The sequence below is a fragment of the Dufourea novaeangliae genome, unplaced genomic scaffold (assembly GCF_001272555.1).
Source record: "Dufourea novaeangliae isolate 0120121106 unplaced genomic scaffold, ASM127255v1 scaffold6, whole genome shotgun sequence".
NCBI lineage: Eukaryota > Metazoa > Arthropoda > Insecta > Hymenoptera > Halictidae > Dufourea > Dufourea novaeangliae.
Genome location: NW_015373900.1, coordinates 4,409,572 through 4,430,414, shown reverse-complemented (window position 1 = coordinate 4,430,414; position 20,843 = coordinate 4,409,572). Strand labels below are relative to the sequence as shown.

Sequence of the window (20,843 nt, the reverse complement as noted above, 5' to 3'; positions counted from 1 at the left end):
CTCCAATTTATTTTAAAAATACCTATTTCATGAAAAAAACTGTCGTTCCTCAAATTTCTTTTGATTAATGTGTTATTTTTTTACGAGACTAAAAACATTTAGTGAAATACAAAGTCATTTTTAGATATAGAGTTTTGGTATGACTTTTTACTTCTTTTACTAATATGCAAGATGCACTTTCTAGGCTTGTTTCGTTACATGTAATACACAAAGACTTGTCAAAAGTTATCCAATATCAGCAGGAGGGAAGTTGATGGATAGTATTTCAATCTGCATATTTAATCCTTTGCGACCGTAGGATACCATTTGGAATCATTAACTTACTTAGCATTTAAAGCTCACATTATGAGCCTGAAAATTTAATACGGTACCGTATCGCATAGTTTAATTTTATACCGTAAGATGGATACATTCTCGAAAATAATATTTAAGAATTTCTAAATGAATATTCGTTTATGTTAATAAACAATATTTTGTTTATTTTCTTTTTTTAATTACTTGTTTTTTTGATATCCAGGAAATAACTATACAGTGGGTAAAAAAAGTATTTGTACACCCTTTAAAACAGAACAACTCTTTCAAAATTGGACCAAGTGACTTGAGTTTCTTTGTGAAGTTAGGATTAGTTTACTAAATGATATGTAAAAAAAATGTTGAAAATTTTGCGACTTTCAAAATTTCGAAGAAAATAGTAAATGTCATTTTTGATAACTTTTTTGTCTGAGACTGTAATGAAAATTTAATAAATACATTTCCAAGATTTACGTCAGTTATATAAATGCTGCAACTTTTTTTGAAATCGGTTAACACAGAAACGAGTAACAGGCATCGAAAGATGTAAGAATCTTTGTATATACTACAGTTGTTGTTGGTCAAAAATCGCGAGAAACTGCGATTTTCAACATTTTTAACCGTTTGTACCTCATAACAACGTTAACCAATTTCGATGAAAATTTCAGCATGTATATAACTAACATACATCTAAGCAATGTATGTGTTAAATTTTCATTACAATCTCAGATAAAACAGTCGCAAAAAGTGACCTTCAATATTTTCTTCGCGATTCCGACCAATTGCAACTTTTTCAACATTTTGTTATTACATCATTTACATAGTACACTAATCCTTCTAAGTTCAAAAAGAAAGGCACGTCTAAAAAGCAAGTTTTAAAGGGTGTATGAATACTTTTTTTACCCACTGTATATCCAAACAATTTTTATTTTTTTGGTTTGAAAAAAACAATGCAGGTCGAAAAGGGTTGAAAAATATTAATACTAACATTGACTAGTACTCGTACAACTAGAACAAATGTTTCAAAATTTCCATCAACAAATAGTTCTTGTCGAAGTCAAACGTTAGAATTAATAATCATTTGACGCAGACGATCGTCAGAGAATTCTCGGCGTTTTATTGTTTGCTGTCGCGGAAACACGGAGTAAAACTATTCGACGCTAACACCGAGGAAAGGGTGACCAGGTGGAGATAGAGTAAAATCTAAAAAGAAAGAGGGAGAATTAATGGACAAAAAAGGGAAAGGACGTTCCGTGGTCACGACGGGGGCTGCATTGTCCTTTCGTGACGGATTTAAGTGACCACCCTCGATTTCCGACGCAAAGTGGCCGTACACCGCGATTAGAATCTCCCGACTCCGGCGCAATACGACAGTCAACGTGTGGACAAAGTTGCTTAATCGCCCCCTCCTAATTCACGTGTGCGTGCACGCATCGAAGGAACGACGGGCAAGTACAACGGTCGTTAAAATGTAAAAACAGAGGAGTTACATAGGTGCGCGCGAAAAACACCGTCGAATTACACTTCGTCTGACTTCAATTTAGGAATAAGAATAACGACTACACTGTTCAAAGCAATTAGATGATCGCTAGTGTGGGCGATACTAATACACCAATCAAGTGGAAAAAGATGAAACGAATCATTCCATACAAAATAATTCATATAATGCTAACATCTAGTTTTGTTTTTATAAAAAAGAATTTTACAGGAATTATTTACGGGGACAACAGCTGCAGTATATGACCCTCTCATTGTTTCGAGCAGTGTACAAGCGAAGTTGTTCTTTGCACTCATTGCAAAGATTGCACTTACCACTTAGGGAAATTGTAGGTTATCGTAACATGTTTAATTCAGAAAGCAATTTCTTAATCGAAACGGTTGGGAAAATGTGAAATATATTTGTATATGTTTTTATAAGTATTAGTCTTGGACCGAGTGAAAGCATTGCGTAGCAGTGCTAGCGATATATACTACATTATCTAATAGTGTTAGATGTTTTAATTGTGTAAGTATACAAGTTTTAGGGAACTGTCACGAATCCTCATTATAGGTACATCAAAAGTATCTACTTATGGTTTTATGGTGCAAAACTAAATTTGGTATAGCTGAACACTAGAGGAATTCAAGATAGACATAACTGATAGATGGTAACTTCGTTTATATGGTTTATAACAAAACGATTGTTTACAGTAAGCTTATAACAGGTAATCAAATGATAGAAGGCTTAATGTATAATATGAATACTTCGAACTTCTATTTCAGTTTCGACTATGTTTAAATATCACAACTGTGTACATTGGACACGCAATCTATTCCTGTTCAATTGCTACTGTTCACAAGAATTAAGGGATTGCTAATGTGGGCGGTCCGGTTGCACCCAGGCCAAGCGAAAGAAACGAAACAAGTGCTATCGGTTTGCCGAATTGATATCTTTTCCGTACAACACTAACAATGTTAACACCTATTGTCCGTTCAATGAGAGGAGTCAGGAAAAATAATCTAAACATTCACGTGCTAAGCCCAGCTATTGGCTGGCAACTGTCTTCGTCCCTGTCACACCTAAATGGTCATCGCCACCCTTTGTTCATAGTTACAAACTCAATTCGTTGGATAAGGTATAGTTACATTTGTATAAAAAATTTCGAAGATTATACATCGTACTGACGAACAGAGCGACTGCAATACATGATCTTCTAATTGTTCTAAGCAACGTGTAACACGTACTGTCGTCAGCGGCGCTTTGAGGAATTTTTCAAAAGTATTAAGCCTTCACATAAATTCGTGTCGAACTCCATATCGTAGCTTCGGTCAATATTTCAAGCACAGCTTCAAATTTTATGAAGAAACGTAGTCGTTCTACAACTTCTTCCCCCTTTTTTTGTAGAGGTTATTCACTAAAATATTGTTCAATACGATTTTTTAATTCGTTAGCGTTTTCGCATTTTTTACCAACCAAAATGTATTACAGTGTCGAAAATAAATGATAATCAGATGGGTCAAGGTCCGAGGAACAAGATGACATTGCTGAAATTTCTGAAATAAATTCACATATTCCTTTTTAAACAAATTTTGCCACATGAGTTCTAGCATTAGCACGATGAAAAATCACGTTGCTTCTATTGAATAGTCCTGCAGGTGGAAAAACTCTGTAAACACATCACGGCACAAACGTTAATTTGTTTTTTTTTCCATAAAACTTGAAACTATGTTTGAATCATGGATTTCAACCTGGATATAAAAGTCGGAACAAACTTATGGGATGACCTAATAAAACCGTTTAAATCATTTCTCTCGAAACATTCAACGAAATAATATAAACTTCCAATGTTCTAGTGCAACAAACAATGCTCTACCACAACCGGTTTAAAATTTGGAAACCCCCGTGTGTGTAGAATGTCCAGGACGAGGCCTCAAATGAGATATTCTGCGATCACTTTTATCGAGGGCCACGGAAATCATGCGGTATAACCTTGTCGCGATCCCCACACGCGAGTGTAAATGTGGCGGCACGTGTGCCAGGTGGTCGCACGACCGTAATTTCCTCTTTATGGTGTTTCCGCGTTGCGTGTCGACGAGTGCCTCGCGCTTTCCGTCGCGCAGAACGCATACCCTGTAAACACCTGTATGTATGTACGTCGCACGGCGAAATGCACGTGGTGTGTGTGTGTGTGTGTGTCGTGGACTACGACAGTGTGTGAAAACAGCACGAACCGCGTCTGTATGTGTGTGTTCATCTAAATACATATGTATATACGTGAGGAGTCGATGCGCAGTGCACGGATTGTGCGAGCGCCGGCGCCGTGGATAATCCAATGGGATCATCTGCCAATCCTTGGAGAGCAGAGCAGACCAATGGGGAGGCTGGAGGGTGGTCCGTCGACCCGACTTAATTGTTGCGTCGCGAACCGCGATCTTTTTACAGGACATTCTGACGAAAGTGAATTTAACACGGTGACACTATAAAATAGTACATTTTACGAGAATGGTATAGTCAAGAATAAAAGTGAGTAGCTTAGAATATCTTTGACACGTTAAGCGTCGATCTTTGAATGATCTTTCTATTTACGCCACGTGATAAGGCTAATCGCGCAACAACCAAAGTTGTTAACAAATGTTAAAAACTGTTGTACCAACTATTATGAAAAAAAAATGGAAAACAACTTGGGGGAGACAGTGTTATGTCAGTTATCGGTGATTGTCGGTCACCAATGATGGTACTATAGTTTACTGTTGGTCACCAATAACCAACGTGGGGCTTAACGTGTTAACTGTAGGTTGCATTTTGCTAGATGTCTGTCGTCATTTAACCCATGAAGTGCAAGCAGTGAAATGAAGCAACTTTCTCACACATAATTATTACGTGTACAAGAAATAATATAAATGCTGTCAATAACATTTTTAGATCAGTACTTTTTGTACAAAAAATCTTCCGTTTATGCAACATTTGGCAATTTTTTATCGAAAAGTGTAAATAGAATAACTTATATATACTTTACAGACTGTATGAAAAATGTATTAAAATACTAGACACCATAATATAGAAGCCTTTTACGTAAGAAAGATACACCACAAAATTTCCATGGATTAAAAAGAAATTGGGCATAGTACCTACTATAAATACTACAATTTCTTCAAGTTTAAAAATTTCGTAAGATCTAAATGGAAGACAAAATAGTGACGAAAAAATACTAAGCGAATCTTAAAATCCTCTTTCATAAGTACAACATGAAAAACAGAATTCAATAATGTAAATTCACTGAAAAATAATTGCAAATTGCGTTAACGAAAAGTTGTGTCTTAATGGGTGAAGCATTGCTTGGACAATCAAAACGGTAACAATTTATAAATCTGCAGGTTCAGCCGGCGAACCGGAAGTCGACCTAGATTTAAAATACTGTCTCGTAGTAAATTCAGAAACAACTTACGAAATCCGAAACCCGAGAACTCTAAAATACGGACAATACATCACCGTGAAATAGAATAATCCATCACAGCCGTAACACGACGGTGAACGTAAGCCATGCAGAAAGACGTACAACGCGTCGACAAAAATAAAATTTTATCTTTCGAAAGACAGTTCGTTACACGTTGACGAAACGATTATTTATGGTCGCCCTTAAGATATCGAAGCAGTAAACCTGGTTCCGAGCACGCAAGAAATTATAGTTCCGTGAAACTGGATTCGAAGCGTGCGACATTCTGGGTAAGACCAGCTTATACTATTAGCTTCGAATGCCTACTTTCGTGGATATACGAAATTAAACGCCTAGAAGCGAGTTCGTCCGCTGTGAAACGTTACGGCCCTCGTCGTGCGAGTGACAGTGACAGGTGGATAGAAGCATCGACAATGAAAATAGAAACAGACATTCCGTATGAAGCGCCTCGCGGGCAGAACGCCGCCTTTGCTTTCTTAGTAAGACCAAATCGAATTAAATGCTTGGTACATCGCTCGAGAATGAAACTGAAGTAGTCAGTCACGCTGTATTTTCACATACCAGAGACCAGATAGTGGGTAGCAATACAGGCGGACCCTTGACGTAGAGCACTTAATTGTAGAAAATGTACTTATAATTCTATGGTTCGCTTATTTCCATTATCTGTCATAATGCTGCTAATTGAATTAAAAAGACCAGTACGAGTATAATTCAACTCCATATTGTGTTTTATAGCTAATGAATATAGATATTTAATTAGTACTCCCTTCTGAGTATACTTGATTATTTAAAAGAACGCCAAATACAATTACGGATACACTTCACATTAAGTTCATCGTATTACTAAATATATTTTCACATGACGTATAATTTTCTGTGTATAATTTGCAAATGATGACAAACTGCTACGAACAATCTAGATGTATTCTAAAACTTTCCCAGTTAACTACATTGAGAGCAAACATTTTGTTCCAACTTTTACAGACTAAAGGAACAGCAATACATCATAAAAAAATCCATTCCACTGACAAACCATTTGCATCAATCTTCTCAATCTGCTCGAATACATTGCAAGACTTCATCTGCCGTGGAATCTTTTACAGAAAACGTTTCAAGCAACATAACCGCTCCTTAGATTCATCGCCAACTATACCGAGACACAATAACCTTAATCCACAAAGAGAACTGATAAACGAGGGATCAATGTGCGACATCAAGAAAGATGATCGACGAAAGTGACGCCGGCAGAAAATAGACAATCTCGTTAAGAGGCTGCGCTCTCTGTAACATTACCCCCCCCCCTCCACCCCGAAGGAACCGCTTTAATTCGTATTTAAAATCCTCTCATAGGAACCCTCGAGGAAATGTCTCGAGCATAAAAGCTGACACGGGGGACAGGTGGATCTAAATAAAGACTGGACCAACGCCAGAACCACCAAGATGGCCGACGCGTCGTCGTCGTCGTCGTCGTCGTCGTCGTCGTCGTCGTCGTCGTCTTCGTCGTCTTCGTCGTCTTCGTCGTCTTCGTCGTCTTCGTCGTCTTCGTCGTCTTCGTCGTCTTCGTCGTCTTCGTCGTCTTCGTCGTCTTCGTCGTCTTCGTCGTCTTCGTCGTCTTCGTCGTCTTCGTCGTCTTCGTCGTCTTCGTCGTCTTCGTCGTCTTCGTCGTCTTCGTAGTCGTTGTCGTCGGCGGTCGGTTATGATAGCTTACGACACGACGGGATTTACCCGCGCCGAGAAAACCCTCTCTGACGTATAAAACTCAGTCGGTGTTGGATTTCACCTTTCCACCTATGCTCCACTAATTATTGGACACGTGCTGCACAATACACGATTATGTGAACACTTACGACGCAAACGAGGTATTATGAATTAAATAGACGAAGTGTACTCGCATACTAACAATATACTAGTCGCATTACTCGAATACTAACGATATTCTAATCGAAGTATTCGAGTACTAACGATATACCTATCGAAGTACTAGAATACTAACGATGGACTATTTAGGTGAAGCAATCGAATACTACAGATGTACTACATAGTCCAAGTATTCGAGTTCTTACGATATAACAATCGAAATACATACTCGAATACTAACGATATACGTGAATGCTGTCGCGTGTTTTAAATTAATGGCTTTCAGCCTCGATGGAATTTTATCTGCTGCGAGACATAGACATCCATCAAATTGATTGGAACGAATCTGGCAAACGCAAATTGAGAAAACTAGGAAAAGATTATTTAGAACGCAGCCCAGAATGATAAATTTCATATGATTGGTGATTCAGGTTACCAAATGGCTTTTGTGTTTATGTGGTAAAAATGATATTAGAAACAGTATCATTTTGTTTTTGTGGAGCTCGGTTTATTTAATTGATGTGATTATTATGTAACTTCTTCTGTAAACTTACACAAGGAGTTTTAAAATATTTATCGTAAGTGCACATAAGTTTCTTGTGACTGTAATGTCTCATAACTTTCTAATCGTCATGAACATTTTGGTTATAGTTACCTGTAAAAACACTGATAGAAATGTTGAAAAAATGCAGTATTGTAAATTGGAAGAGCAAAAAGGTGATTTAAATAATCTATGCAGTCGTTACATTTATCTAACATGCTAATACCCTAACTGTAAACACAATATTTAAATTGTATGAACACACTGTGTTTCAGAATCCTTTTCTATTTTAAATCATTGGTCTGCATACACCACAAAGTAAACTATAGGTATGTACACCGACGAGCAAACTCGACTTCCGCTAGGGGAAAAAGTGAGGTAGGCAAAGGGCCTCCTACCATTTAGTTTTTGCAATTACTGAAATTTATGCCAAATTAACATTCGGTTTAACATTTATTTCAGTACCTGAAATAAATATTGTTAAATGGTAGGAAGCTCTTTTCTTACGCCACTTTTTCCCCTAACGGAAGTCGAGTTTGCTCGTGGGTGTACAAAAGTACATTTAATACTTATTTGACTACAAAATAAAAAATTATATAGTGGAAAATCAAATAATGAAACAATATTTGAGAAATAACACATACTTACTTTTAAAATATTATATGTACTAACATTTTCGTTTCAAGTTATGTATTTCCTGTCTAAGACAAAAGTGCATAAAAATCAATGTTTTCAAGCGATAAATATGCATATGTCTCTACTTTTTTCAGAACCCTTCAAACAATGTCGTGGCCGATTTCTTTACGTAACTAGAAATTTTGAAATAATGATAAACATCCTTTAAAAGTCGATAAACATTAATAAAATATACCGTTTTCCCATACGTCTGACGTGCAACTTTTCTAGAAAATGTTCACGTTGTATTACGGTAAACGTCATCGTACATGTACGTACAAATAGATTTCCGGTGAATTTCTTTTATCTTTCGTCGTCTAACAACAAACAGTATTGTTATATTAAAGTCCAAAAAACCACCACGTACAACACCAAAAAATACAACACCAATAGCGACACCAAGTGTAGTGTAAGCCTTCATCACACACACAAGGTTATTAATTATCATAATGGTTAGCGGAGCCTTTACACTCGACGAATAATCCATTTCATCTAAACAAAATTCATATTGTACGCCAACTATCAATGCGTTAGTAAGTACCCCCTCCACCCACGATTAAAATTACGGAATAAATCCGTATGCACGCGTTTTTACGCGAAACGATTACAAAAATTTCGGGAATCACTGCGGCGAATTGCTCAAAAACCAGGAACTGACGTATTTTAATAGGTTTGTTCTTTTCACATACACAGTCTCTCACAAAAGTTTCCAAACTGAAATTAAAACAGCAGTTTTTCGTAAACTAATGGTGCTCTGTAGAATCAAATATTAAAAATAGTTTCCCTTTCAAAAGATATACCGTTCACAAAAATTAAAGAAACTCTGGAAATGGTTCTAAAAATTCTTTTTCAAGATGGTGGAAAGGATAATGGTCAAAACTTGACTTCACGAGTCATGCCATGAGCTTACACAACAATTTAATCTCAATAAGGTATCTCACAGTTTGATTATTTACATACCGCATTCGTTTAATTCAGCTACATCAAATTAATACCTGTTATCTAACTTGGAAACGAAGGCAAAGAAATAACAATCTAAAATCGTTTTGACATTTACAGAACGTCGAAGACTACTTTCTCCGCCATTTTGAAATGTGTTTGTATAATTATCATGAACAATATATCACTTCAAAACGAAACTATTCTCAATAATTGTTAGTAAAAATCGAGAGTATCATACGAAAAATTGTTGTTTTAACTTCAATTCGGAATCTTTTGGGACAAACCGTCTATACATATATGTATAATACATATGTATTACTTCTTTCTTATACGGATTCGGTATCTCTCTGCAATTCTCAACGGTTCGCCAAAGAATCTGACCGGGCCAAACGAGGTAAACCGCGATAAAATCGATTGTCACGATAAAAAATTAACGAACGTTGTCGTGTTTCGCGGCGGTGCGGGTCGATTTCCGGCGAAAAACACGGAAGATCCACCGCTTCGGAGAATCGGCCGTGTCGTTTATAATTCAACGGGATTCTACTGCATACAGTAGAATCTTCGTTCGTAATTCCTTTTTTCGCAATTTTTGCTCCTCTCTCATCTGGACAATCGAAGTCGAAAGAAAAACATTTCACTCGATTCGATTTTCGATGAGCTCGAGACGTTCCCGCGTGAAAAGTTTGAAATTTCGCGGAACATACAAGGCGCACAGTAGTCCAGAATTGAAAATTAGCTGTTTATATGAATTTTTAAAAAATGAATCTAAATCATAAACTATTACAGACCGGTTCTGAGACAATATGGCAAAAGAATAAGACATGAAAAAATATGGTATCAAAAGTTTCATTGGTTTTGTCACGTGTGCAGTGTAGAATTGGTCTTTAGGTATTGTTCCTTTGTTTTTAAGCATTTGATAAATTTTTAATGGATTTTCCATGACGGGAATAAATAATTTATAAAGTTCATTAACTGTTCGGTACATGACACACCCACTGTTATCGAATTATCTTATCGCTCTTGAATAGGAATACATATAATAATACATTTTTGTTCTTTATTCAATTTTAAAATAATAAAACTCATTAGTTCAAGAATCATTAATCCCTGTGTGTTTACTCAAAAGCCTGAACAGCTAAAATTTAATTGTAGACCACTGTGTGCGGCGTGGTGTTCCATACGCTGGCCACGAGCTACGAACGAATAAATATTTGGGAATCAGTTGCCTACGCTGTTTTCGCGCGAATTATTGTAGCCGTACTAACAGCCCGCGGAAACGTTAAAAATGAAACGGACGCAACCGCGCGCCGACCCATCAGACTCGGCGGACTCGGAACTCTGGAATTTTGTGAAACCGGCGAACACTCGCCACCAAGGCAAACCAAAACGATATAAAAAAAAATTGATAAATATATATGGACATATATATTTATATATGTAATAATAAACTCAAAACCTTAAAATAACAAAGTGCACACGTAAACGAGTTCAAACGTGAAAAAGAAACAGGGTATACTTGACGAAACACACTCGATATATAAACAATGAAACACGAAAAGGTGATGAAAAAAAAACAACCCGTAAGGGGTGCAACTAATTTGTAAGTAATTATTCTCAAATCCGGCGAAATATTCTGACTGCTTGCTGATAAATGTCCGCCATCTTGAGATCTTGCGGTATTTAATATCTCTCTCTCTCTCTCTCTCTCTCTCTCTCTCTCTCTCTCTCTCTCTCTCTCTCTCTCTTTGTTCGTGGTTAAATTACACACTAAGGAGAAAAAAGGAAAGAAACGTGTCACGTATTTTTTTTTCTCGCATTGTTATTACCTTGTTGGCTGAACGAACGAATAACACTGTATATTGCGAATTAATCGAACAGTATTTACCCTTTCAAATCGGTAATCACTGTCTATATGTCATCGTCGTTATTGTAATTAATATTATTGTATTATTATTACAATCAACATTATTATTACGATTATTGTGTATTATGCTGATTAAGAAAAAGAGTGTAAAAGAGTAAAGACCAAAAAAGTCAAAACCAGTAAACAAACAAATCTCTCAGCAACCGCAATCGTCAATTATATCACTTCAACGTCAAATCTCATCAAGAAAGTAGAAACAAAAAACACAACCAAAAAAAACAATAGAAAAAGAAGAGACCGATATATCCTCGGAAGATTTTGCGTTTCGTAGAAAGAAATTCATGGATACTCATGGCCTTCCGATACGTGTGCGTGTGCCGCTTTCTTTCTCTCTCTCCCTCCCTCTCTCTTTCTCTCTTTTTTCACCGATCGCAAATATCTCTGCCGTTTTTCATGTTTTGTTTTTCTTTTCATTTCGTATCTGTCTCTCTCTCTTTCTGTTCGTCTCTGATTCGGGATATTTTTTTGTTTAATTGCGCTCCTTAGAACAGCCCTTGGCGGTCTCAAGGATTCTCGCAAAGAGGAGTGCTCAGCCTGCCCCCTTACGCGCACGCGTCAGGATGCTGAAACGTTATATACAGACTGTCTTTAAAAAAACATTAGCAACAGTTATTCGGTCGAGGTATACCTTTCGTTTCAGAATAATATCATTTCTTAATTCCCGTCAATCTTCGAGACACTTTATCGTTCTCTTTAAAAACGATTATCTCGCATCGGCAGGTTTGAAAAAATCGATCGTGAGTTTTAGAAAAAAAAAGTTGAGGAAAATTTTTTCAAGAACTTTTCGACCGTGGCTTATCTTTGTGTAAAACACGAATGTTTAAAATTGCCGTCGATTTATTGTCAAAAGCATGTTTTTCCTACTCGGACAAAATGATAACGGTCGATAGTGTGTATTTAATCACTCTACGTTTGTACACGAGATCAGCTCAAGTGATGATAACTTAAAAATTTGATGATCGCGGGAACACCTCTCGAGTTACGCTACTTTCTTGTTTGTAACTACAGTAAATGACATGTAATACGTTTCTTACTATCCTTCGACAAATTACATCAACGTGGACTCACCCATATTGGCCAGGAAGAACCGTGGGATATCCAGCTCGAATGCCAGCAGCGAACGGGAATGCTGAAATCATAAACAGTCCGTAGTCAATCCTATTTACGTTTCTAATGTCCAGCCCTGAACTCTCGAGAGCACCCCAGCCCGTGTACACGGTCATCGTGCAAATCTAGCATCCTATTCTTTGCAAGTATATAATGTGTACTTCGATTATTGGTATTTAGCCAGACTAGACGACAGACTACGGTGATGTGTGTCAAATGACTCATATAAACTTAGGCATAGCAATTTACGCAAATACTTTGAAATATAATATATGTCTTTCTAATTGGAATTCTATAAATTTTCTACTGTAATATTATATAAAAATATATTAAAATAATGTAATCCTTTTCTCAGCAATTAGCTCTCATAAATTTCAATTGTACAACAATGCATGCAATATAAAAATAGTACAATTTTTACGTTTAAACTTTTTCTATGTCTATTTTGATACGTTTAATAAAAATAGTACAGCAGAACGTCGGTTATTGAAAACGTCGATCATTCAATATACCGATTATCAGAACATCTTATAAAAGAATTATACAACGCCTCTATTGGTAATAGGATATAACGAATTTGAAAATTACGATCGTGATGATGTTCAGAAATGATTGGTAAGGACAACCGAGGATATAAAATTATGGATAAAGATGATATTGTTTCGTCTGTTTTTGTTGAAGGAAATAACATTAATGAAAAATTGGCGGAACAACGGACTATTGCATTCCATTGCGAAGTTACAAATACGTCGAATCTGTTCAAATATTTATTTGTGTTATTTTTATCTGACACTGTATGTTTAAAAATTGTTTTATTTCCAATTACGTGTATCAGAACAGATTTGTCTCCGTACTAGTTTGGATAATCAACATTCTACTATACCTTCCGAAGTTTTAAATTTTCTGTGGGTTATCTAATAAGTATACTTCAATTGCTTAAATGGCGTAAAAGGACATCATCCGTTATAATGGAGACTCTCTAACCGCGTGAGTTTTCATAACACTCGTACAACTTCATAGTCTCGTACCAATTGAATAATAATTGTATTATTCTACGGTAAAATTCACAAATCTGAAAACACGTTTGTCCATCCAAGTTGTTAACTGTCAGTACGAATTAATTTATCTGCAAAACTACTTTCTATTACAAACACGATTCATAATTCTATAATCGTCAAATTACTGTTCACGAGAAATAGTCACTCATGGTAATTAATTTTACAGTACGAATAATGTATTAAATATCTAATCTGAAATTGATTTAGATTTAACAAGAAGTAAAAAAACATGTTCATTTATAGTAAAACTACATAGGTAATACATCCTGGTTGACAAAACGCCTCGGTATAATTTTAGGCACACAAGTAAAGGCACAAACGCTCTTAAAATATAAACGTGATTATTAAGTTTCTTCAAAACATATACAAAAAATTTTATTTTCACTTTCTGAATAATTGGCGGTGAATGCTAAAGAAATTCAACTTTGTTAATTTGATCAAGTATTATTCTATTTTTATTCCTAATTCTATTACTTGTTTATTTTGTTTCAAACTTTTTGTTAGGTTTTGGTCATAATTAGTATAATTAAGAAAAATGAATACCATTTGACAAATCAAATAAAGAATTACTGAAAAATAATATACTTTTTTATCAAGGTTTCTTTAAAAATGGGACGTATTATGTTGTTGTATTCCACTATAACACACTTTAATATTAAACATCATTAGCTGGTATCCAAGCAAACGTGATCTTTGCACGCAAATGAAAAGAAACAAAGGTAAACCCGGCACTGTGGGTTAGGGCAATTTTAGACTTAGGTGTCGAAGCGCCAAGCTATGTTGGCCTGAAGCCACAGCGTGAATTCGAAGAGAGTGACTCAGGCAGGGACGATTCTCGATCTGCATGGTCGACGTTCGTCAATCTGCCCTTCGCCCTTTCAGTCTACTTTCGACGGATCTAATTGAGTACGCGCGGCAAGGCCTGTTATCTGCCAAAAAATTTCATTTCGGATTGGCTCGAAATCAGAATCCAAGTCTATTTCGCCCGTGAGACACTAATGTCATTGTCTCCTAATTAACATCGACCGTTAGGGTCACTAACAACACAACCCCGCAGTGATAATATTTTCTTAATGTTGGACGTATGCCCTCCATATATCAAGGAAAAGAATTACTTCCCTTCTCGCTCGAGAGATATGACGTCCATTTGCAGCGACGATCAAGATTTACCGATCTGGCGACGTTTCAACGACGTAAAACCTATGATGGTTGCGCGCAAACGTTAAACGGAGGATCACAAGTGATCATTTCTGCAAACTGAGAGTTCGTAAGTGCCGTATTTTCCAAACATATTCACAAAAGTCCAACAAAAATGGCATATTATTTATTTTAATCCTCGCTCTGCCGAGCCGGGTCACTACTAACCCATGTTTCTGATCCAATAACATAAGCTAGATAATATTTAGTACCTAAAACTTCAATGTGGGTCAAATGTGACCCAGATCAGCCTGTTGTTGGTTGACGGTTCGAGGGTTAAACATTCATGTATACTGGTTTAGTAACTATAGTTTACGACATTATAGCAATATTGTAATTCTATTTTGATAAATCCACGTTGACAGATCGAAATTAATATTTAATAATCTCTAAAAACATTATTATATAATAAACTTTGTGTACACTAGAAAAAATTTTGATTATGGTGACACACGAGGAGTAAAATTCTATTAAATTATTAATCAATTTCACAACAGGCTGATAAAAATATACAAAAATAATGCCGTTTGGTATACATTTAATATTAACTAGCTCCAATGTCTAACTACAAGCCACTTACAATTAATCATAAAGTAATTACTGGAACCAACAATATTAACCCTTTATTTCCTGACAGTAGGTACTTTGTAATATCACTTATATTACAATACAATGATGCCATGAACCAATATTCTAAGAATCCGGCTAGGACCTATGAGCATTTACTACTTCTTTGAACTTTGAAGTCCTGTGAGATGCTATAAAATGGTGCCAGCACTCAGACACCATATTTATATAGTTGTTTGAATAAAAAAAAAAATAAAAAAACTTTTGAAAACCATATTTGAACAGTTTTCAAGCATCTGGAATAAAAAATGCGGTAAAAAAATAACGATGACATAATTCCGGTCTTAAAGAGTTGAACACGTTTTCATTTCACAAAATAAACGAATTTTTACGTTTCACCTAGACCCACAGAAAATTCATAACTTCAAACATGGAATACCTTGCACTTCCTCTCAAGAAGCAAAGATTTAACTACCTAGAACGCTGTAAATGAAGCTCGGCGTACAAACCAAGATTTACCGAAGTCAAAGCATAACTTCACTCAAGCAGCAATAGGTCAAACACTACCATTTAAACGCCGAATCTGTTTCTAACGTCTTGCACAATCCCGCCAGCATACACTCGAATGACCATGTAAGTACATCGGTCTAAGCAAACTTACTCGCTTGTAGATTACCCCTGGGCTTAGCTCCAAGAATCGCCAGGTTGACGTTTGCTTTGCGACCGTCGATTATGGGGTTGGGGTCTTTGCACGCCCTCTCCGCTGCCGGTCTGTCTCCCATGATCACCTGCGTGCAGATCCGATCGATTATTTCACTAATCCCACTGCTCCACCTGGATCTTGCACTTCTCCCCCTTATAACCACCGGTTCAAACTTCTCTGTGTACCTTGTAGACACGGCTCACTTGATTTTTCTTTCCATTCACACAAACATACGGACGTAACTCTGGTTGGATTGTGCCTTTAGAAGGGCACACACTGGCAATTTGACATGTGTCATCGTTAAACTACAGAGTTTTATGCAAAATGACATTTTACAAAGTAATTCACAAAGCAAGAGCAAATGTAGGAATTTTATTCTTCTCTTAAGTACCTAAGTTGAGGTATCTGTCTCAAAGTCAGAAAATTATCATTTTCGGTTTTGTAGCTGCTTTGTAGGAAATACCTTTTCATGTAAACATCAACTCAATTTAACAATTTGCAGAGCTCCAAAATCGACAATGACCATTTTTTTACTTGGGACAAAGTTATCCCTGACTGATTGTGAGTTAAAGTTACCCCAACTTATGGTTTCTTATAACGTTCAGAATACAATAAAAAGCTCTGTACACCTAATGAAAATTCTGTCATTGTATTTCACGGAGCCCAACAAGCTTCAATTGCATAAAATCCCCAGTCTACAAATGAAAAGTCGTAGCTCAACCAGACCCCACTCTTATTAACTTAGTTATACAGGAAAAATGTTAATCAAATGAGTCGTATTCCAATATTTTTCGAGAACGTGACTGACCAGTGATTAATATAACCTATCTGATGTTAATTGTTCTTTGTGACTCAACGCCCACATATTCGTACTGTTAACCCGTTTGCATCCTCATACACTTAATTTCCAAGTGAATAGTGATTATCAGGGACAGCTTTCAAATCGATATCTCGATACGTGTGTTACCGTGACCTAAACATTTGATTTTGCTACTTAATGGAATTTCCTAGTACGTTCGTGTTACTGTTTGTTATGCATTTTATGAAACGTAGGAAGTGACTAATTAGAAATATAATTAAAGTAGATAAAAATACGTTTACACGTCGTTTGCAGTAATTACAAAAGTAAAATGTTCACTGTTTTACCTACGTTTCTTTTAACGATACGTGTAAAATGACTGCAAAGACTAGAAGAATTAACATCTATAAAATCTGTTTTTGCTCGATTAATTCTGTGAATCATTCTTATTACATTAATAAAATAAATGTGCTCTCATGTCTGTACACATCTTCCTTACTTCCATTGTTTAATATGCAATTGCTTTTAACGTTGCTTTTAACTTTTCGTTATCTACAAAACACACTGAAAACTAGAATTAATAGATTTGTAGCATTTTTCCTTTATAACTTTTCTCTTTTTCATACATAACCGTTTCTTCTAAAAAAAAGTTTACCATTAGTAACAACAAATAATTCCTAATATTCTCTCAAGTTATGTATAAAAATGCTGTATCACGAAGAATTTTCGGGAAATTCTCAGGAAGCTGATTTTACAGGAAGTAAAACAAGTTGGTAAGCAATCAAACTTACGTGTTATCCTTCGCATAAATAATGCACATTTGATAAAAGGGAAACCGATAATAAAGTAGTTAGGGGAAACCGCATACTGCTTTCTGAACGAAAGGACATTATCACAAACGGGAAGCCGAAACATGTCTGCCTCATATGAGTCTACAAACTGGTTACGTTATCGTAATAAGTTATATCACTATCTTCGCGGACTCACTTGACTTATTCGTTCCAACGAATACAACCGTAAACCACGATTCAGAAAATGTTCAACTCTTTCCATGAAAAACTAACTCGTACAAAAAATGTACGAAAATAATATATTTTCAGAAAACCATATGAAATAAAAAAAAATACCGGAGGACAAAATATACTTTTAAATCTTTCAGAATTGACGTTCCCAAAAGTACGAATCAAAATTTTATTTTGTTTTACCTACAATTTCTATTTAATTTATCACTGGTTCTAAATATCAAATAATGCCCATAGATCATTCTTAAATTACGAATGAAATTTAAACATTAAATTGCCTCGATTCTAATTACGCTAAAACGAACAAGTGAATACCACTAATTCTACGCTATTCACAAACTCACAACTCACAACTATCAAATCAACGAATAAAAGAAAAAGAAAACAAAAAAGAAAGTCAAATGAATCAAACTATTTGTTTTTGCGACACTTACGAAACCGTAGCCTCTACTTTTTCCCGTCTGTCTGTCGGTGATAACCACCGCTTCCTCGATGTCACCGTACACATTAAAATGTTCCCTGAGGCTTTTATCGGTGGTGTGATATGGTAAACCACCGACGAAAAGTTTCGTCCAGGTGGTGTCTTTTTGTTGCGGTGTTGTTCCGGCCAACGCGCCCAAACTCGAAACCAGCTCGTCCGGCCCTGGGGCCCCGACGGCGCCTACCGCGCCGACGGCACTGAGACCAGCGGCACCAGGCATCAACATCCTCCAAATTTTGGCGAGATCACCGCCGGATGGAACGACGACTTGCTCAATTTTGACACCTTCTGTGGTACTTTGATCAACGCTAATTACGTCACAAGTATAGCTGCATTTAGGCGACCGGTGATTTGGTTACCTGAAAATACACAATAAAGTTCTTTATGTTCACCGATCATGAATTCATCTGCGCACACTTGCACAAATTTCTAATATGGGATATATATACCTAGAATTCAAATATTATATTAGCGAACTGTATGCTACAGTACTAAAGAAAGCAGGGGGGGGGGAAGAGTTCACGCGCTTTTCTACGTAGGCGTTGAAATCACCACCACAGTCATGCTCAACGCGTGGAAAAAAGTTTTTAATGACGATCCCGGTACGTAGAAATCATATCGTTATTTTTACGGCCAAAATAATACCTTCTACAGACATAAAGATATAATATGTAAAATTTCGTATGTTTCACCCAGCTGCTTGATAAATTTATTCAAGGGCTTAAGAATTATAGACACAGTTTAAAGCAATTATGGCTCATAGTAAGCAGAAACATAAAGTTTTACATACTTGGTTAAAAAAAGCAAAGTTAATTACTTAAAAGATGTAAAACGAATACGATATATGTAAAAGTATGATAATAATTCCTGAACTGCGCAGTAATGAATCGACATTTTCTTCGAATACTAACCAAATTGCATCAACTATGACTTGAAAGATTGAAATTATTCATGTGTACATGTACAAAGGGAATTGTCTATTTACACAAAATTTTATATTACTAATAAACGCTGTTAACTCTTTCCATAATCGCAAATTTAATATTTATTTCAACATTTACAGTCTCGCGGAGAGAATCGTTTGTAATCATATAAGAACTGACCAATTAATGACTATTCTTTTTTTATGAAAGATTATTATAGGTACGTACGGGCCATCCAAGGGGAACAAAAACACCACGAAATGGAGCACAACAAGGGCAAGTAGAAGAAAAGAACGCAGGCATGAAAAACTGAATGCTCGTAACTCGTAACGCGCGACCCTTCAACGAATCGCGCCGCGCCGTTCCACGTGATCCTCGCAAAATGCACAAACAAATGCGCACAGATGTACACGTTCATGCCCGAAGTATCTCATCTACCCTACACACGTCCCCCCCCCCTCTCTCTCTCTCTCTCTCCCTCGATTCCGTCGAAGCGATGAGTCTTCTTCCATCGTGCATGCATAAAAAGGGAGAGGGGGGGGGACGAATCAAAATCCCTTTCTGTGCGGAAGCTGAACCCTTGAGTACCCGGGGAAAACCGGCGAGAGAGCCATGGTGGATGGGCAAAAGGAAGAAGAACAGGCATAACCGGCACGGTCGAAAGAAGGACACAGGAAAGGTACCACGAAGGAAGAAAAAGGAGGGACGAGAAGGGACCCTGACCTCCATTCAAGTTTTGCTAACGGTCTGAAAAGGGAGCCAGTTTTGCTCTTCACAAGGAGCAAAACTGCTCGACCGAGCAGCAGGCCTAGGTATATATTGTACGATATTTTTCGTGATGGCTCGGCTTTCGAATTTCTGCAATGCTGCAGGCAAGGATAGCGGTAGAGGATGCCTACAGAAAGAGGGGTCTCCTCTTTTCTCTCTTTCTCTCTCTCTCTCTCTCTCTCTCTCTCTCTCTCTCTATGTTCGCTTTTTTCCCTCGTTTCTCTCTCCCTCTCTTTCTCGCACTCACATTGTGCACATTAGGCACACAGCCCTACGAACTGGGCCTCACGGTGTTCTCTTCTGACCCCCTCCTGCAACCCCCCACCCCACCTGCCCCTCCTCACTACCACACACCAGCACCATCCGTGACAGTGCACCACTTCACCCGGGAACGGCCCTTCGTCGTCCGTTTCTCTGTCCGATCCCCTAAAACGGCGGCAGCTGCTGCAGAAAACCGGTGCAGCACGCCGTATAATTATATTGTTGTACTGCCATCGGACTCCTCCTCCACCACCACCACACACACCACCACCACCACCACCACCACCGTTGCTCTTTCTCCCTTTTTCCTCATCCTAGAGCCGGTCACAACTACGCCGGGAGGTTCGATCGAATATAAAGGACGCTTTTTTTAACACGGCTACCGTGGAAGCGCAACAACACCGTGTTACGTACTATATATGTAAATATATTTGATTAATGTTGAGTGTTTTTATAGATTTGAATATCTTAATGTCTGTACCGTAAACGGTTGCGTCTTCGAATCCAAGAATAATTAAAATTTCAATTTAACGGATCCTCTTAACTAATTTCCAGAAATACGAAATGGTGAAATGTACTGGAGAAAGAAATTTTTTTGCAACTTTGTCCTTTAGAGTATCAAACGTACCACTTGAGTACGGCCTGAGAAGTTTGCTATGTATTTCAATCGTATATGCTGTATGCCTCGAAACTTACATAACACCGCGCGGAAATTATTGAAATAACTTAAATAGTTCAGAAACAGTAACGTGAATATTCAAAATATTTTAGGACAACTGAATGGAATAAAATA

The 20,843-nt window shown here is 36.9% G+C and overlaps 1 protein-coding gene across 2 annotated transcripts in view; it reads right to left on the bottom strand.

The window, feature by feature from the left end:
• The window catches only part of LOC107193498 (RNA-binding protein 24-like), a 34,897-nt gene that overhangs the window by 11,495 nt on the left and 2,559 nt on the right, over positions 1 to 20,843 (bottom strand). For both annotated transcript variants that reach the window (XM_015582952.1, XM_015582953.1), the window contains exons 2-4: positions 18,052 to 18,457; positions 15,755 to 15,881; positions 12,233 to 12,293 (exon numbers count right to left, since the gene is read on the bottom strand). In XM_015582952.1, coding sequence (XP_015438438.1) covers positions 12,233 to 12,293; positions 15,755 to 15,881; positions 18,052 to 18,324 — 461 coding nt within the window. In that variant the 5' untranslated portion in view covers positions 18,325 to 18,457. The remainder of the gene's footprint in view (positions 1 to 12,232; positions 12,294 to 15,754; positions 15,882 to 18,051; positions 18,458 to 20,843) is intronic.